Raw genomic sequence first — 18,295 nt, 5'->3', positions numbered from 1 at the left:
ATCTTATGGGGAGGGCGGCGCTTTTCTCGAAGTTGACCTTAAGCCCAGACGCCAAGCCGAAGGCAGCAAGGATGGAGCGGAGAGCAGCCAGCTCGGTCTTCACGGGGTTGAGGAAGAGAGCAACGTCGTCAACATAGAGGGAAGCATGCAGCTGCGGCAACCGATCCTGTAGCTTGGAGATGACCCCAGTGTCCACTGCCACTTCCAAGAGCCGTTGGAGGGGCTCCATGGCGAGGATGAACAAGAATGGTGACAAAGGATCACCCTGACGCGGGCCACAACAGTGGATAATGGATCGGCCAGGCACTCCGTTGATCAGAACTTGCGACGAGGAGGTAGCTAGAAGCATGGATATCCAATCACACCATCTCGGTCCAAAACCCCGGGCACGGAGCATGTCAAGCAGATATGGCCAGGAGACGCTGTCGAAAGCTTTGGCGATATCGAGCTTGACGAAGAGCATGGCCTGTTTGACGCGGTGGAAGTGTCGTGCCATCCCGCGGGCGAACAGAAAGTTGTCCTGGATGCAACGCCCTTTTATGAAGGCAGACTGGGCCGGGCCAACCAATTCGTCGATCCACCGCGTGAGGCGCATCGCGAGCACCTTCATAAACAGCTTTACCACACTATGGAGCAAGCTGATCGGCTTGTAATCCGTCATCGAAGTCGCATCCACCTTTTTAGCCAGCAGCACAATGTTAGCCGTGTTCAGGTGATGCAAGCTTGCCCGGTTCAGCTGGTGCAACTGCTGGAATGCTGCCATCAGGTCCGGCATGATGGTGGTGGCCGCCGCTTTGTAGAAGCCCCCGGTGAAGCCATCCGGCCCCGGCGCACGGTCGCTGGGCATGTCCTTGATGGCCGCGAGTACCTCCTCCTCTGAGAAAGGCACCTCGAGCTCATCGAGGTTAGCGTGCGGTAGACCAAGCCCATCCCAGTCAACCGTGGCACGGCAGGCCTGCGGCGTGCCCACGAGCTGGTGGAAAAAGGCTGTGGCGACCTCCGCTTTGCGACCTTGATCAGTGGCAATGCCGTCGCCATCGCTCAGGGAGGCGATGGAATTTTTTTGGTGCCGGGCATTTGCCTTGAGGTGGAAAAATTTCGTGTTGGCATCGCCTGCGCGCAACCACGTCACCCGGGATCGCTGCTTGACGCGGATCCGCTCAATGACCGTGAGGGCCAGGATCCTGGACTTCAAGATTTTCCGCAACTGCAGCTCGTCTGCCTCGAGCGTACGGAATTCCTGAGCCGTATCAAGGCAAAGCACAACCTCCTAAGCGAAGAGCAACTGCAGACGGGTGTCGCCGATGCGAGTGCGGTGCCATCGGCACAACACTACGATTGTACGCCGCAGTTTTAGGGCCAGGCGGCCGAACACATCCATCGGCGGGCAATTCTCACTCCAGGCCGCGGCAACCTGCTCTTGGAACCCTTCGACGTGTGGCCAGAATGCCTCGAAGTGGAAACAGGGCGGCCGCCGAACCGGCGGCTCGCAAGTGAGCAGTAGTGGGCAGTGATCCGACATAGCGGTGCCTAGCGGCTGAAGCCTGGCGCCCCGGAAGGTGAGGTCCCAGTCGTCGTCGCAGAAGGCTCGGTCCAGGCGTACCAGCACCGGCCTGGCCTGCTCGTTGGACCAGGTGAAACGCCCGCCCGGCCAGCTTGAGTTCGCGGAGCTCGCTAGCGTTCAACGCATTCCGTAAACAGGTCATGAGCCGGCGGTTGATGTTTGGGCTGCTCTTGTCGCGCGCCTCGTAGATGAGGTTGAAATCATCGACGATAAGCCAGGGCCCACCCGCAACCGCGCGCAGACCCGCAAGCTCGGCGAGGAAACGCAGCTTATCCGCGTCGACCGTTGGCCCGTAGACGGTGGTCAGCCACCAGGGCTGGCCCCCGAGGAGGGGTGTCACACGAGCGGTGATGGTGAACTCAGTGACAGCAATGCGGTCGAGCCGAAAGACAGCGGGGTTCCATGCGAGTAAGATCCCGCCCCACGTGCCATCCGCCGGCAAGACGGCATACTCCGAGAGGACGGGGCTCACTGTTTCACATAGCTCCAATGGCGAAAACGCGGCCTTTTTGGTTTCCTGAACGCACACAAGTGCACATCTCGTCTGGGCCACGAGCGAACGCACCCTGCCACATCTCGTGTGATGCCATGCCATGAATAACTGGTTGCGGGCTTCCTAAAAAAACTAGCAGGTCTCCATAATATAATTCCTCATCCTATCTTTCGTATACAAAAAATATTCCCTCTGCAACTTAATGTAAATCCTTTTTTGGCACTATCGTAGTGTCAAAAACGATCTTATATTATGTCACAGAGGGAGTAGGTTTTTTAGATTAAACTTTTTTTCGTCTAGCAGACGCCACATACTTAACCACAAACCAACTCAACCTCAATTTGTGTTTATTCTTCAAGGTAATACCATCAGAAGTCATAGAACTTGCGCTCAATGTTCAGTTTGGTGGTAAAACTTTAAAAATACAGATTTGTGGTCATCCGACTTGTGTTCTCGCTCAAATACGGTCACCTTGCACGTATTATCCCACGCTTATGTGGCACGCCAGCATGTCTATGGCCCATTGTTAGTAACTGAAATAGCTCGGCCCGTCCTTTTTCTTTGCAGAAGCACCCTTGCTCTATATTTAATTAATTTAATTGAGCATAAGCCTCTTTGTGGATCACACTTGTCGGCATGAGGTGGTGGGGAAATGAGAATAAAAAGTACATGCGCAGGGATTTGAACTTCAGACATTGGGTACATGCATGCAATCACCAAACCAGATGTGAATAGTGTCAATTTTGCTTTTGGCTTTTTCTGACACTATTCATGCTTGATTTGTCTTTTTTTTCAATGTGTATTTTGAATTTGGATCTAATTTTTTAGGGCTTGTAGTCGCATACGTTATGAACATTCATAAAAAAATTAGAATTTTTTGAAACATCTAAAATTGATTTTTTGAAATTGGTATCATGGGAGCATTTGGGGTGTGGGAGGTACACCTGATTTTATATTAGATGCAGTTTTCCTAGATTCTCCTTTTTCCCGGGTTCGACCAATAGAAACTGGATACCGGAAAATCTCGCCTTTTTTCGCCCAAAAAGGCAAATTAAGAAAACCGTGTCAAAATGTATAATGTTTAACCCATAACGTACAAAACTCTATCATGACTGATAATTTGTTGTTCCATTTTCTCCATGAGGGGCCGGAAAATCCGGGTTCCAAAATATCTTGGCAATTCCAAACTGACAATTACTTTGAAATGATTTTGAATTCAAATATTTTTAATATCTAAATATAGTTAGTTCAGCAAAAAAAGTTCTTCCTGTTATGTTACAGTGGTCAGCTCGACTCCTCTCTTATATAGAAGTTCACATGTTCAATTCATTGTTACATTTTGAGACCATTTTGTTAAATGAGAATGAATAAAGGAAATATATTGCACAATACAGGGAATAGAACTACAAAACTTGCCACTAAGCTAACTTCGCAATTATCTATACCTAATAATAAAGTCATTAGTGTTTCTGGCAATATGTCACATAAATTGCCTCCAAAGTTGCAAAATATTACTCATTGATGGCACCTATAAGTGACAAAAAACGTCTCACACAGGAGAATCCCCTGCCTGGGCCGGCCCATACAGTAGGGACCCCCTATACTGTGCTTGACACGCTAGAAGAAGACGCAGCACGCCCGTTTGGGCCGGCCCATGTGCGTGCGGCCTGTTTTTGAATTTCATTTTTTCCCCTTTTTCTGTTTTCTTTTTTCTGGTTTGAATAATTTGGTACTTTCAAAAAGTTCGAAAATTAAAAAAATGATTTTTTAATAATATTTTTAATAAATCATAAAATTTCCAGCATAGAGATTTCATACACTTATAACACTTGTGCATCTGTTGCATGACAATCCCTAGTCCTCGCATTGATATCGATTGATAGGCCTCTTCATTACCTATCGATCCGTCGAGTCGATGCGAGTCTTTCTTCCTTCTTGAATTTCCTTATGAATCTCTATCACCGCATTCTATTTTACACGTAGTGCTATGTCCATGACTCACGCTTATGTGTTGAGTGGAGTTGAAAATGTAGAAGCACGTTAAAAAGTATGATCCAATTGCTTGATTTGACACCAGGATGCTCATGATTTATATTTATGTGGTGAAGGCGGAGTCATGCCATCCTTACATAATTCAATAAACAGGGATAACATTCATTGAACAACGTATATTTTGAAAAAAAAAATGATTAGGTTCTTGTATCCATAGATATTATTATGTTGATATTAATTACTTCATTGTTTCTCAATTATTCATTTCATAAAAACATTACATCATAAACATGCTAGGTAGCATTTAACATCATTTTTTTATTATTTACCTACTCGAGAACGAGAAGGAATTAACCTTAGAGATGTTGATATGTCTCCAAGGTATCTATAATTTTTTATTGCTTCATTATATTATATTATCTATCATACATACTTTATCTGTGATTTTATATCATTTTTTGGAACTAACCTATTAACTGAGTGCCCGGTGCCAGTTCTTGTTTTCTACATTTTTTTATTTTTCAAAAAATTAATACCAAATGAAGTCTAAACATGATGAAACTTTATGTTGATTTTTTCGGACCAGATGGACCCTAGAAGCTTCGGGAGGAGGCCAAAAGATGTATGGGAGAGCCACAAGCTCACACGACGCCCCCAAGGAAGCGCGCCACCTAAGTTTGTGGGGGCACGTAACTCCGTTTGACCTAATTCCATGCATATAAATTCCCATAAATCCCAAAAACCAACATAGAGCCACCTGAAACATTTTTTCCGCCGTCGTAAGCTTATGTTTTCCCGCGATCCCATCTGGAGGCCTTTTCCGGTACTCTGCTGGAGGGGGAATCGACCACGGAGGACTTCTACATCAACCATGTTGCACATCCAATGATGTATGAGTAGTTCACCATATATCTATGGGTCCATCGTGATTAGCTAGATGGCTTCTCTCTCTCTCTCTCTCTCTCTCTCTCTCTCTGATCTTCAATACAATGTTCTCCTCGGAGATCGATTCGATGTACTCTTCTTTTTCGGTGTGTTTGTTGGAATCAGATAATTGTGGATTTATGATCAGATTATTCATTGAAAATAGTTGAGTCTTTTCTGAACTTTCTTATGCATGATTATTATAGCTTTGTATTTTCTCCAATCTATCTGTTTGGTTTTACCAACTAGATTGATTTATTTTTAATGGGAGAGTTGCTTTGTAGTAGGTTCAATCCTGCGGTGTCCTCACCTCATTACAGAAGGGGTAACGAGACAAGTATTTGTATTATTGGCTCTAAGGAGAAAACGACGGGGTTTATTCATATAGTTTTGTTTTATTCTGTCTATATTATATCATCATACTTCATGCATTATTTGTTATGAACTTAATACGTAGACAGGCAAGCGTAGAAGCACTCGTGAAGTGTAGTAATAATAGTAGATGCAGGCAGGAGTCAGTCTACTTGTCACGGACGTAATGCCTATATACATGATCATTGCCATGAATAACGTCATACTATGGGCTCTTCTATCAATTGCCTAACAATAATTCGCCTACCCATCATATGCTATTTTTATGAGAGAGAAGCCTCTAGTGAAAACTATGGCCACCGGGTCTATTTTAATCATATTACAAAAACAAAAAATACCTTGTTGCAATTTTATTTATTTTATTTTATTTTGTAATTTATCTATCTACCATTGCCAGATTTAATCCTTGCAATTAATGAGTGCAAGGGTATTGACAACCCTCTTGTCCGCGTTGTGTGCAAGTATTTGCTCTTGTGTGTAGGTACTGTTCACTAGATGTTTTCGTGATTCTCCTATTGGTTCGATAACCTTGGTTCTCACTCAGGGAAATACTATTCGCTACTATATTGGTTCACCCTTCCTCTTCAGGGAAAATCCCAACGTAGCTCACAAGTAGCAGTGTCTTATTGAAAATATGATCATTCAGGGTGCTAGGGTGTCTGATCTGTCTGTAATTTGCACCACGTTCATGATTTTTTTGCCCCCCTTCTGTCGGCTAGACCTCCCTCTAGTTTCACCATCTCTAATCAGCTTTGGTCGGTGATACGTCTCCAACGTATCTATAATTTACGAAGTATTCATGTCATGTTTACAACAATTTTATATGGTTTTGGTATGATTCGAATGAAACTATCCCGGACTGACGCTGTTTTTAGCAGAACTAACATGGTGTTGTTTTTTCTATAGAAATAAAAGTTCTTGGAATGGGCTGAAACTTGTTGATAATATTTTGGAACAAAAGAGACCCTTGGGGCTTCGTGGGAGGACTATAAGAGCCACGAGGGCCTCACTCACCACCTGGGCGCGCTCAGGGGGTGGCCATGCCCTGGTGGTGAGTGTGCCCATCTTAGCCCCTTTTCACGTGATTCCAACTCTGAAAATTCTTATAAATTGGGAAACCACCAAAAGTTAACCTAGAACTTAGACTCCCCCGCCGCAAGCCTCTCTACCTTCGTGATCTCATCTAGAGCCCTTTTCTGGCACCCTGCCGGAAGGGGAAATCATCATCGAAGGCCATTTTCATCACCCCGACGGTCTCTATGACAAGGAGGGAGTAGTTCACCCTCGGGGCTGAGGGTATGTGCTAGTAGCTATGTGTTTGATCTCTCTCTCTCTCTCTCTCTCTCTTTCTCTCTCTCTCTCTCTTGTGTTCTTAATTTGGCACAATCTTGATGTACCGCGAGCTTGTTAATATAGTTGGATCATATGGTGTTTTCCCCCTCTCTATCTTGTTGTGATGAATAGAGTTTTTTACCTTTGAGGTTTCACTATTATCAGATTGAATACTTGTTGGATTTGAGAGCACTTGATGTATGTCTCATATGAATACCCATGGTGACAATGGGGGTATTATATTGATTCACTTGATGTATGTTTTGGCACTCAACTCGCGGATTCCCGAGGTGACTTTGGGGTAATCTATGCATAGGGGTTGATGCATGTTTCTGTCATACTTTCTCCGGTAGAAATCTTGGGGCACTCTTTGAAGTTCTTTGTGTTGACTTGCATATTATCAATCAGAAGTTGTTTGATGTGCATCGAATAATCAACTCATGAATATTTGTGGTGACATTGGAGTATCTAGGTGACACTAGAGTCGGTTGATGCGTATATATGGTGTTATTTTAGTATGAACTCTAGGGCTGCTTGTGACACCTATAGGGATGGCTCAATAGATTGATCGGAAAAGATAAATTTGAGGTGGTTTTGTACCCTACAATTATTTCATCTTATGTTCTCTGCTGGATAAGAACTTTGGAGTGATTCTTTGTCACACGCTGAGGGATTGTTATATGATTCAATTATGTTAGCACCGTTGAGAGATTTCACTAGTTAAAGTATGAACCCTAGGCCTTGTTTTCAAGCATTACAATACCGTTTGTGCTCCATTTTATCACTTGCTACCTTGTTGTTTTTTATATTTTTATATTACAAAAACCTATATCTATTATCCATACTACACTTGTATCACCGTCTCTTCGCTCAAATAGTGCACCTATACAATTTACCATTGTATTTGATGTGTTGGGAACACAAGATATTTCTTGTATTTGATTGTTGGGTTGTTTGAGAGAGACCATCTTCATCCTACGCCTCCCACGGATTGATAAACCTTAGGTCATGCACTTGAGAGAAAATTGATATTGTCGTACAAAACTCTGTGCTTGGAGGCCGAACACGAGTCTACAAGAATAAGTTGTGTAGTAGACATCTGTAGGCTACTGGGCGAGTGTCAGATGTGGAAAATGCTTACCTCTCCGTTCCTTTATCCGTCGAGGAGATTGAGGTCATGGTTTCCTCCTCCAACATTAATTGTGCTCCTGGTCCAGTTGGTTTCTCGATCTCCTTCTCCAAGAAGTTTTGGCCAATCTTGAGGGATCTGGGTTGTGCGACCATTCAAGGTTTCTGTCTTGGGACGGTGGATCTGTCTCATCTTAACTATGTCATTCTTTCCCTAATTCCCAATGTGAAAGGGGCTGACTCTATTTTGCAATTTCGTCCCATAGCTCTCATCAATAATTTTGCCAAGTTTCCGGCGAAAGGTTTTGCTTCCCATCTCTCTCCGGTGGCACATAGGGTGCTTAGCCCTTCGCGATCTGCTTTTGTGAAGGGGCATTTTATTTTGGATGGTATTCTTAGTCTCCATGAAATTGTGCATGATCTCAGTGTGAGAAAGACTAAAGCGCTTATCCTTAAGCTATATTTTGAGAAAGCCTATGACTCTGTTAGTTGGGATTTCCTTCGCAGGTTCTGTTGGCCAAACGCTTTGATGGGGCCTATGTCCATTGTCTAATGCTATTTGTCACCGACAGTCACATGGTTGTGGTTGTTAATGGGATTATTAATAATTACTTTGCCAATGGTAGAGGCTTGCGGTCGGGTGATCCTATCTCTCCGATTCTCTTTAATTTTGTCGTTGACATGCTTTCGTGCATTTTGTCCCATACGGCTTCGACAACCCACATTTCTCCCGCAGTCTCTCACCTAATCCCTGAAGGGATTACTCGCCTTCAGTGTGTGGATGATACTATTGTCATGGTTGAGCTCAATGATCTCTACGCTGCAAATCCTAGTTTATCCTTTTGTGCTTCGAGACTCTCTCGGGTCTCAGACGGTCACGTCGGACGAGGCCTCGAGAGTTTCCCACTTGCTTAATTTTCAGTTGGGTTCCTTCCCTTTTAGATACCTTGGGCTTCCTATCGCTCCTTCCAAACTCTGTGCCAATGATTTTGCGCCCATTGCTGCTAAGGTTGCCAACCGTGTCATGTCGTGGTGCAGCTGATCAGATTCGCAAATGAAACGGTTTGAGGTCCAATCATTGTGCTCTTTGTGATGCTTTCGAGGACTCGGGCCATATCTTTTTTGGGTATGTTTTGGCAAAGATTGCTTGGTGCTGCATCCGGTCTTGGATAGATGTTTCTTGGGCCCGCAATTCCTTCACCAAGCTTCGTTCTTTAGCGACTGGGCTGCAGGGGCCAAAATAAGTGTCTGTTCTGGGTGGGGTTCTTTGTGTTATGTTGGGCGCTTTGAACCACTAGAAACAAATTCACGATTGAACATGTTTTCCGTAACAGACCCGCTGACTGCTTGTTCAAAACTTGTAGCAGTAAAAGTTATTGAGTAAGGAAGCTGATCGGGACACATTAGAGGTGCTAATTTCAAGAGTTTGAGCGTCTGCTTCTTCTCTGATCCAACAAGAGAATGCTGCCTGAAGTTTATCTCTATCTTTCGTCCTTAGGGTGTTGTAGGTTGTTGGCCTGCGCGCCGGAACTTGTCTGGCCAGCGTGCCACTTGTGTTAAGCTTTCGATAATTTGGATACCTTTTTATGCTCTAGTCTTATGTTGGGGTGCTTGTTGCTACTCTGCCTTGCGACTTTATTTATAGTCGGTGTGTGTCTTTTTTCTAAAAAAAAACCCCACCAAACTATGCCTCAAAGCCTCCACCGAATTTTCATCAAAGAGGGCCATCTGCCCTCCTGCTCCCGATCGAGGGGTGCCGCCCCTACCGCTGGACAGAAGAGACCGAAGGTTTCATGATATAAACGAATTCTGTTCATCACAATTCTCCGCTCAAAACAGAAGCACGGCTGCACTGTAACCGAAACACAATCTTGGATGGTCATTTGTACAATCCAAAACGGCGTGTAGTTTACATGTATGCAATCTCAAAGAACAAACCAGCCAATCAAAGAACCACCAAAGAATGGTGTGAATAGCTAACAAACTCCCGCGGCAGGCACCAACCATTGGCAGGGAACCAGCGACGTGCATATGCTCGCTCGCTAGACAGTAGCCACCTCCCAACTCGGTCAACTAATCCTTCTTCTGGTGGGCGTGCACGGGCACGGACACGGGTGACGACGGCTCCACGAAGCCGACGCGGGGCGAGGGCTCGCCGTCGAGCGGCAGGTCAGAGAGCAGCGCGACCATGCGGCGGGCGCTGAGGGAGCGCGCCGGGGGGAGGCAGAGGGTCTTGGTGGTGGAGAAGACGGAGGAGGACTGGGCGAGGATGAGGTACACCAGCGCCTGCACCAGCACGAACAGCCCCACCTTGAGCAGCGCCCCGTGCTGGCTCACCATCTCGAACTCCATTCCGACTCCCGAGCTTTGATCACACAACACCAGCGAAGACTCACCAAGTTTCTTCCCTGAGACCAATCGAGAACACTATGCGCTTGATGTGTTTGTGAGGTCTGGAGGCGCGGGGCGCGCGCTTATATAACGGCGAGACGCCGGTTTGACCGCTGCCGGGGTGAAGGTGCAATGCAAAGATGCTTCGTCGATCGGTCGCCAACTTGGGGTGTGGAGTTCGGGGTGGTTCGGCGAAAGGCAAGGCCAGTTCCACCGGGTTGGATGGAAATCGCTCGACCTGCTCCGTGCTCTGCTCACCGCTCACGTGTGCAGAGATTATAATATTACTTGAGTCGCTCTCACGGAAGTGCTCTCAAGAAATAGAATAATATTGCTTCTATTTTGTGAAAAGATAATATTATTTATAGGGATAAGTATATTTTTCGTCCCTCAACTTTATCGATAGTATTGAAATGGTCCCTCAACTATAAAACCAGGAAAATCTAGTCCCTTAATTATTGAAACCGGATATTTTTCGTCCCTCAAATGGATTCAGGTGGTTTTGTGCTGATGTGGCATGGTTTTGACCACAGAACTCGCCACATCATCGTCCAACTCATCTTCATCTTCTTCTTCTATCTTCTATCTCTCACCCAGGACGGAGAAGAATCCGATGACACATGGTTACCATGGGCCTGTCCTCAGGGCGTCTCCACACGGGAGCTAGCGATGGCTGCGAGTGCCTGCTGCTGGTCGTACACCGTTGTGATGGCGCGCTCCACTCTGCAGTTGTCAAAGTAGTGCACGGTGGCCATGTGCCACTGCCCACGCCCTCGCACGGCAGCGCCGGCGCATTCATAGGGAAACAGGGTCGCACATCACGAAGGGCGCCATGCACATGCCATCTCGGGCTCCTGCGTTGCGGCACCAGCAGTCTCAGCACGGCTGCACGGCTCGCCGGACCTGTTGCCGCTGCCGTCGGCACGGCGGGGCAGGAGCGGGAGAGAGAGGATATCGTCAGGGATCAGGCTTGGAACCAGAGCGAGAGTTAGCTAGGGGCAGCAGCGGGAGCAGTTGTCAGGCTCAGAACCAGCGCGGGTGAATCAACAAATCAGCAAGGCTCGAGACGAACCTTTAGCAAACATAGCCAGCTTTTGCGCGCGTGCCTACGTTGTGCTTCTAGCCGACTGGTTTGTGTATATGTGCGTGAGACTTGGGCGTTTCCGGCCGGGGCAAAATCAATTTGCTTGGCTAGCTTCGCACAGGAGGATCGATCAAGTTGCGTATGGATGTATCATTAGCAGCGAAGGAAGAGGTGGACGAGTACGAAGGTGAGGCCACGGCTGCCGGAGGCAGCGGAGCAGACGTGCGGTGAGGTGCTTCCCTGTGCATAGAGAGAGAGGGGAAGAAGACAAAGGCGAGCTGGACGACGATGTGGCGAGGTCAGCGGTCAAAACCATGCCACGTCAGCACAAAACCACCTGAAGTCGTTTGAGGGACGAAAAATATCCGGTTTCAATAATTAAGGGACTAGGTTTTTCTGGTTTTGTAGTTGAGGGGCCATTTCTAAACTATCGATAAAGTTAAGGGACGAAAAATATACTTATCCCTGACGGAGCCTCGCTCCTGAAAGCAGAGCAGAAGGAAATTTAAATTGGCAATACGTAGGTCATTTTTCTCGATGAGGGTCAACGTACTGTATTGATTATCGAAGTAATTCCCCACGAGTCAAATGAGAAAAAAAAATCTGTAACTTTTTTTTAATTTGACATGCAGCGTTAGCTGAATCGAACATGAATGAAAAACCGAATCATTTAGGCATTTACCTTCCGTGAACCTTTGCCTTTTTTAATCATCCCGCATCTACGATTTATAGCTCGCGAGATTTTGGACAAACCTCACCTACTTTTCTTTGCTCAAAAGAATCGAGACAGTCATTCGATATGATTGCTGGTTCTTCGCAAAAAAAAAAAGATATGATTATTAGCGATTGTAATGATAATTTTTTATGAAAAAAATGATACCTATAATTACTGGATGTTTTCATGAACAACATGTAAAGTATTTATAATCAACATCTCTCATTTACCATTCCTTCATCTCGGGTGCAACTACAATAGCTTGATCAAACAACATCCTACTAGAAGATAATCACAAAGTGTGCTTTAACTAGAAACACAACAATCAAGTATTAGGCAATCTCATTGAATGTAATAATATAAATTCAACAATAATGAATAACATGATATAGTTTAACAATAGATTTTTCTCTTAGCATGGTAACCACTCCAACGACCATTGCGCACAACTTTTCGACCTTTCTGGATCTCTAACATTAGGTAGCCCCATGTAAATTGCATACATGTAATTCTTGTAAATATTTTGCCCAGTATGCTTTTAACATACTATTTTTGATAAAAAAAGCTAGTTAAGTGAATAAAGCACTGATGGAGATAATATTGTGAGTTGGTTCATGGTAAGATCATACCAACTTTCACAAGTATATGAACAACTCCATCTACGAGATTCTCTAAGGAGAAAAATCCTATTCTGCGCATATAACAAACCTATATTATATATCAGTACAAATTAAAGCTTGAAATTCCACTTGAGTTTATATTTTGTTCAATCCATATACATGGAAGATAATATTGCCTTTACAAATTTGAACTTATAACATTATTAGCAGCAAATATTGCATCATACTAAATTAAATAAGCCAAACTCAGGGCATGAAATTATGCCTGGATCATGTTCTACTGAAGAAGAAAAAAACTAGGGTTTATAGATCCGATTCAAGTGGAATAAGGAGGGATCAAACGAATGAATGAATCACACAACATTGCATTGCTCTAAGGGAATCCGTTAGCCTCCTTCTTGCTGGCGCCGAGGAACCCCATTTGGCTATTTCCTCCACCCCACCCTCAATATCTTCTATAACATGTCCTTTGTCGCCCTTGACGTCTTCTCGGCTGCCAGTACCGTCGCAAAGCCATGCCAATCATGTTTCACTTCACGCCTCACGTATCACATGTACTACTGCTCAACCATGCACATGAGTGAAGACGGTAGAATTGAACTTTTCTGTGTATTTTTTCTTTGTTAAGGACCCCTTATAAATGGACATTGCCGCTCGTGACCACTGAATGATCATCTAATCTTTACCTGATTGGAGTGTCAGGGCTCCTTTAGTTCAAAGGAATAGTGAAGGAAAACATAGGATTTATTTTTTAAGTCGGTCACTAGGGATCTCGATTCATTAAAAAGAGGTTGCCCTATTAATTAACAGAAAACTAGGCTAAAACCACCACAACAGCCCACACAAGGCAACATTGACTGACCTGGCCACTCACATGAAGATACGAAAACGTCGCAGAGAAGAAACACAAAGTTGAGGTCGTCGCCAAGTGCAGTCGTCATCACTCCTCCAAGAGCCTCTGCCTCTAGCATCGACTTCCAGCAATGGAGCCATTGTCCCCGAAACGTTGGAACCCATGTCGACCCATGCTAAACAACCGGTCATAGGTGTAGGTGTCCAGACAGCTCCGATTAAGAAGACCATAAAAACCCAGGAAAAATGGATAGCGCTAGCTCCAACCAACACCTCCTCGAAGACCACCAGCCACATCTCATCGTCATCGCCTAGGTGTGTCTAAGGCAGCTCTCACTGCGCGACGATATCACAGACATAGAAGAGACATGTTGAGCACGTCGAGAAACAACCGACAATCGAAGCCCTGCCGCTACCCTACACCGCAGGCCATCATCATTGTTGCTAAACTATATGCTGCACGACCACATTGCCGGTTGGGCACCCGCCGACTGTAACACCGTGAGCATCTTAGCACATAGAGAGCACAAACGGGATCCAAAGGTCTTCAAGACGAAGCCCCAAAGAGTGAAGCGACAATGCCAACACCATTGCCGGACCTGGCCGGGCCTTAGGTTTTCACTCAAAGAACTGGATCCGAGGGTATATGCCGGGGGTGCACTCCACAATGGCACCTCCAAGGAGGTGAAATGATGTCCATGGACGCCGAGCCAGCAAGCTTTCGCCCGTTGCACCGCCCAACACCACACACCCACGCACCACACCTCCGCTAGCTGGCGCACATCCCACGTAGCCACCACACCATGACCATGTAGGAGCCACCACAATCCCCGCTGCCGGCCAAAAATGCCGACGAGCCAAATCCGGCTGAATCTGTCATCCCACCGCCGCTACACCACCAAAGTCCACCATGGATTAGCTCGGCGGCCTCCTCCGGTGACAGCAAGGGGAGGAAGGGGGCGGTATGGCATGGTCTAACGGTGTTGACTCGGGTTCGTCCCGAGTCACCCCAGAGAGGTGACGTGGGGCAGTGCTAAGATTTGTCATGCTGCTCTGTAGGTGCCAGGGATTAAAATGTAGGAGTATGAATTTTTCATGCGATGCTACTATTCATTTCTTTGGTTTAAAGGAATGTGACAAAGAAGAATGATTCAACGCAGACACATTTGAATTCTAATATCCAACTGAACCTTTGTTTTCCAAATTTCTATACACCAAGAACGAGAGAAAATTTGTAGTCACATAATAACAACCTTTGACGACCAATTGATCACCTCTGACGTCCGTGTCGTCTCCCCCGCGGGCGACCCGGACGTAACCGAGCCGCCGCCGCCAGAACCTACCTATCCAGCCTTCTCTCCCTCGCCGCCGCCGGGCAAAGCCTGAGTGGCGTCGGCGGCGGCAGGGCCCCGTTCATTCCATCTCGCGACGTCATGGCTGCCGCGGGGCGCTCGGTCGAGGAGGTGGTAGTCGCTGCGGCGAGACGACGCTGGTGGATGCGGTGAGCACGCGGCTCGCGCGCGGAGGCGCATGGTATGTGGGCTCAGGCTTTGCTAGAGTTGTCTGTCGCACTGCTGTGGCCGGCAGATCGTGGCCGTGCTCCAGCATGGTGCTTGGGCGTCGGCCTTGCAGCATGGATCTGCAGGGCATGTGGTGCGGGAGTCCAGCGGTAGGCGCCATCATCGCGGATCTGCCGGGCGGAGGCCTTGCGGACTTTGTTGATCTGATGGTCACATGGCGGCTCACTGGTCGGGCGGCCGGATCCCGACGGCTCTAGAGACGTCATACGCTAGCGGTCATGGAGTGAGGTGGTTTCCCATGCCCCTCTCGCCAGATCCGTTGCGGATCATCTTTGCACGTGGCTCTTCCCATCGGCTAGTCCTGATCTCCGGCGGAGATGTTCTTGGCTGGCCCGGTGGGTGCCGGGGTGGGAGCTTATCCAGGGGAAACCTCTGGCCGGCGGCGGCGGCCACGTCGTCGATGACGCTCTGGGCGTCATTTCCCTCCTTGGTGGCAATGGCGAGGTCAACTCCCCCCTACTCCCTCCTCTGTATGTGCCCGGGTGAAAACCCTAGTTCTACATGAATGGGCGGCGGCATCATGACATCGTTACCTCCTTGGAGGCGCTGTCTTGGGCATTGAGACAGAGGGTGTGCTCGCGTGAGCACGGATGGTTCGTGGTGCGGCAGGTGGTGCGGTGTGGCATCTACCGTGTCGACGGCGGCGGGTCTCGGCAGCGTGGAGCAGCGGAGTCCTGGTGATGGACATGTGTTGATGGACGCGGGCAGGGTGATGGCGTTGTCTGGCGCCATGGTAACGTCGACGACGGGCAAGCCTGGAAAGATCTATGCAACGATCCTCCTGAAGATGTGACTGTGGAAGATGGCGGCAACGGACCCTAGAGCGTGCACATGCGGTGCGCGTTGAGGGACGCCTAGACCAGTTGGTACTCTAAACCTGCCAGACGGGCGGCTTTTGAGACCACTGGATTAGACGGTGTTTGTTGATGCGGTCAGGGCACATCTTTATGCTTGTAGGTGTAGCAACTTTGTTCGCCTTGAAGGTGACTTTGCGTTGATCTTTGTATTTATTTTGTCAGTCTTTGTTGAATAAATTAATAAAAATGGTTGCATGCATCATTTTGATGTAAAGACCGGAGGTAACCCTCCTTAAAGAAACATAATATCAACCTATCTAGCTATACATTTTCATGTGGTTTGACTTTGATTTGATCGTGGTTATTAGCATTTCTATGTTTTCGTAATTCCCATGAACCAAACACCGAGTCCACGTAACTCCCATGTCCACAAATTCTCGATTTTGCACATGCGTTCCTGTTCTACCCATGTGTTTCTCTGTTGCCACGTTCTTACTTCCTCCGTTCGAAATTATTTGTTACAAAAATGAATATATCTACAACAACTAAAATACATCTAGATACATTTATTTTTTAGACGAGTAATTTCGAACGGAGGGAGTAGAATTTTGCAAGCCAAAGGAGCACTGAATAGCTTTGTCACTGCTTTGTCAGCTGTTGGATAAGATCGAGTTGACTCGACGGCGAGTCGGAAAGCTCTTCCGCTTAGGTGATTAGCTACGTGCTGCAGTTCGAAAACCGTGGGTAAAAGGGCAGCTGGGTTCATCAGCCTTCCTGGACCCCGTAATCTTGCACCCTAGGAGCTGCGAAATACACCCTCCGTTTCATAATATAAAAACGTTTTTTTTACATTAATGTAGTGTACAAAACGCTTTTATCTTATGATACGAAGAGAGTACTTTCTTATGCACGTGCGAGGTATCCTCGAGCCCATCGGCAGAAGTTCTATTTTTAAGCTGCAATCATATAAACATGCGCTACTCTATCACTTGAAATTCGAGAGGCAGGACCGGTTCCAACTGTTGGGTTTGACCGGCGGCGATACCCAGTAGTAGTAGTTTACGACTTTAACATAGGCTCCCAGCAGCCATCCGTGAGAGCAACCCGAGCAATATTATAATCCTTGCACACGTGAGCGGTGAGCGGAGCACGGAGCAGGTCGAGCAGCCAGCGTCCATCCAATTCCAACCCCGTGGGACTGGCGTCCGCCTTTCGCCGAACCACCCCAAACGACTGGCCGGCGAAGCATCTTTGCGTTGCACCCTGCCCTGACCCCGGCAGCGGTCAAACCGGCGTCTCGCCGTTATATAAGCGCGCGGCCCGCACCTCCAGACTTCACAAACACATCAATCAAGCAAGCAGCACATTCTTGAGAGATTCTGACCAGTCTCGGACTCTCAGGGAAGGTAGAGACTGCCTCGTGAACTCACTGGTTTCGTGTGATCAAGAGCTCGGGCGTTAATCAGTTGACATGGAGTTCGAAATGATGAGCCAACAAGGGGCGCTGCTCAAAGTGGGGCTGTTCGTGTTGGTGCAGGCGCTGGTGTACCTCATCCTTGCCCAGTCCTCCTCAGTCTTCTCCACCACCAAGACCCTCGGCCTCCCCCCGGCGCGCTCCCTCAGCGCCCGCCGCATGGTCGCGCTGATCTCCGACCTGCCGCTGCTGCTGGGCGGCGAGCCCTCGCCCCGCGCCGTCTCCGTGGAGCCGTCGTCGCCCGTGCCCCTCGCCCACCAGAAGAAGGATTAGTTGTTAACCAAGCGCGACTGGCGGCAGGGACACGGACCGAGCTAGCAAGCGATCGTTGCCCAGCTACTAGTACTCGGTGCGTGCTGTAGGAGCTGTTCACGCCATTCTTTGATAGATTGGTTATTGGTTTGTTCTTTGGGATTGGATATGGAAACTGAGTATTACACGCCCGTTTGGGTTTGCACAATCAAGTGACCGTATGAGATTATGTTTTGGCTACCGTGCAATCGTACGTGCTTGTGTTTTGAGGAGAAAGTTCTGACGAATGGAACCGTTGTTCGTACCATGAAACTCTCCAAATGGTTTGGTTTCCTATTTTTATCTGTGCATTTTAATGCTCAGGATGTCCTTGGATACGCTTTTTCTATACAAGAAAAGTCTTTTCTTCTTCTTCTAGGAGTAAAAGTTAAAGCTTTGTGAAGATATGAAAAAGAAAAATCACGCTCCTGATGCCTCCGAACGGCTTATGCCCTGTTTGGTTCATAAGTCTTAAGACCATTTCTAGTTCCAAATAAAAAGTTCCTAGTCCCTAAAAAGTCCCTCCATGTTTGTTTCTAGGGACTAAAAAGTTCCTAGTCCCTTCCTAGAGGTTATTAGATGACCATGTTACCCCTAGTATACAGAAAAATAACAATCAAACAGCACCATGGGGTGGCGGTGCAATGGGTGCAGGGAGGGGCATTGTTGGAAAAGTCCACAAAAAG

The 18,295-nt window shown here is 47.1% G+C and overlaps 2 protein-coding genes across 2 annotated transcripts; one reads left to right on the top strand and one right to left on the bottom strand.

Moving 5' to 3' along the window:
- Nucleotides 1-9,601: 9,601 nt before the first annotated feature.
- LOC119305643 lies at nucleotides 9,602-10,268 on the bottom strand. Its single transcript, XM_037582111.1, has one exon. It carries the CDS (start codon nucleotides 10,155-10,157, stop codon nucleotides 9,879-9,881), a length of 279 nt encoding a protein of 92 aa, XP_037438008.1. The 5' UTR covers nucleotides 10,158-10,268; the 3' UTR covers nucleotides 9,602-9,878.
- Nucleotides 10,269-17,187: 6,919 nt separating this feature from the next.
- Nucleotides 17,188-17,818, top strand: LOC119305641. Its single transcript, XM_037582110.1, has one exon. The coding sequence runs from the start codon at nucleotides 17,316-17,318 to the stop codon at nucleotides 17,589-17,591; it is 276 nt and encodes a 91-aa protein (XP_037438007.1). The 5' UTR covers nucleotides 17,188-17,315; the 3' UTR covers nucleotides 17,592-17,818.
- The last annotated feature ends 477 nt before the right edge of the window (nucleotides 17,819-18,295 follow it).

Source organism: Triticum dicoccoides, chromosome 5B (genome assembly GCF_002162155.2).
Source record: "Triticum dicoccoides isolate Atlit2015 ecotype Zavitan chromosome 5B, WEW_v2.0, whole genome shotgun sequence".
Lineage (NCBI taxonomy): Eukaryota > Viridiplantae > Streptophyta > Magnoliopsida > Poales > Poaceae > Triticum > Triticum dicoccoides.
This window is presented reverse-complemented; position numbering and strand designations above follow the sequence as displayed.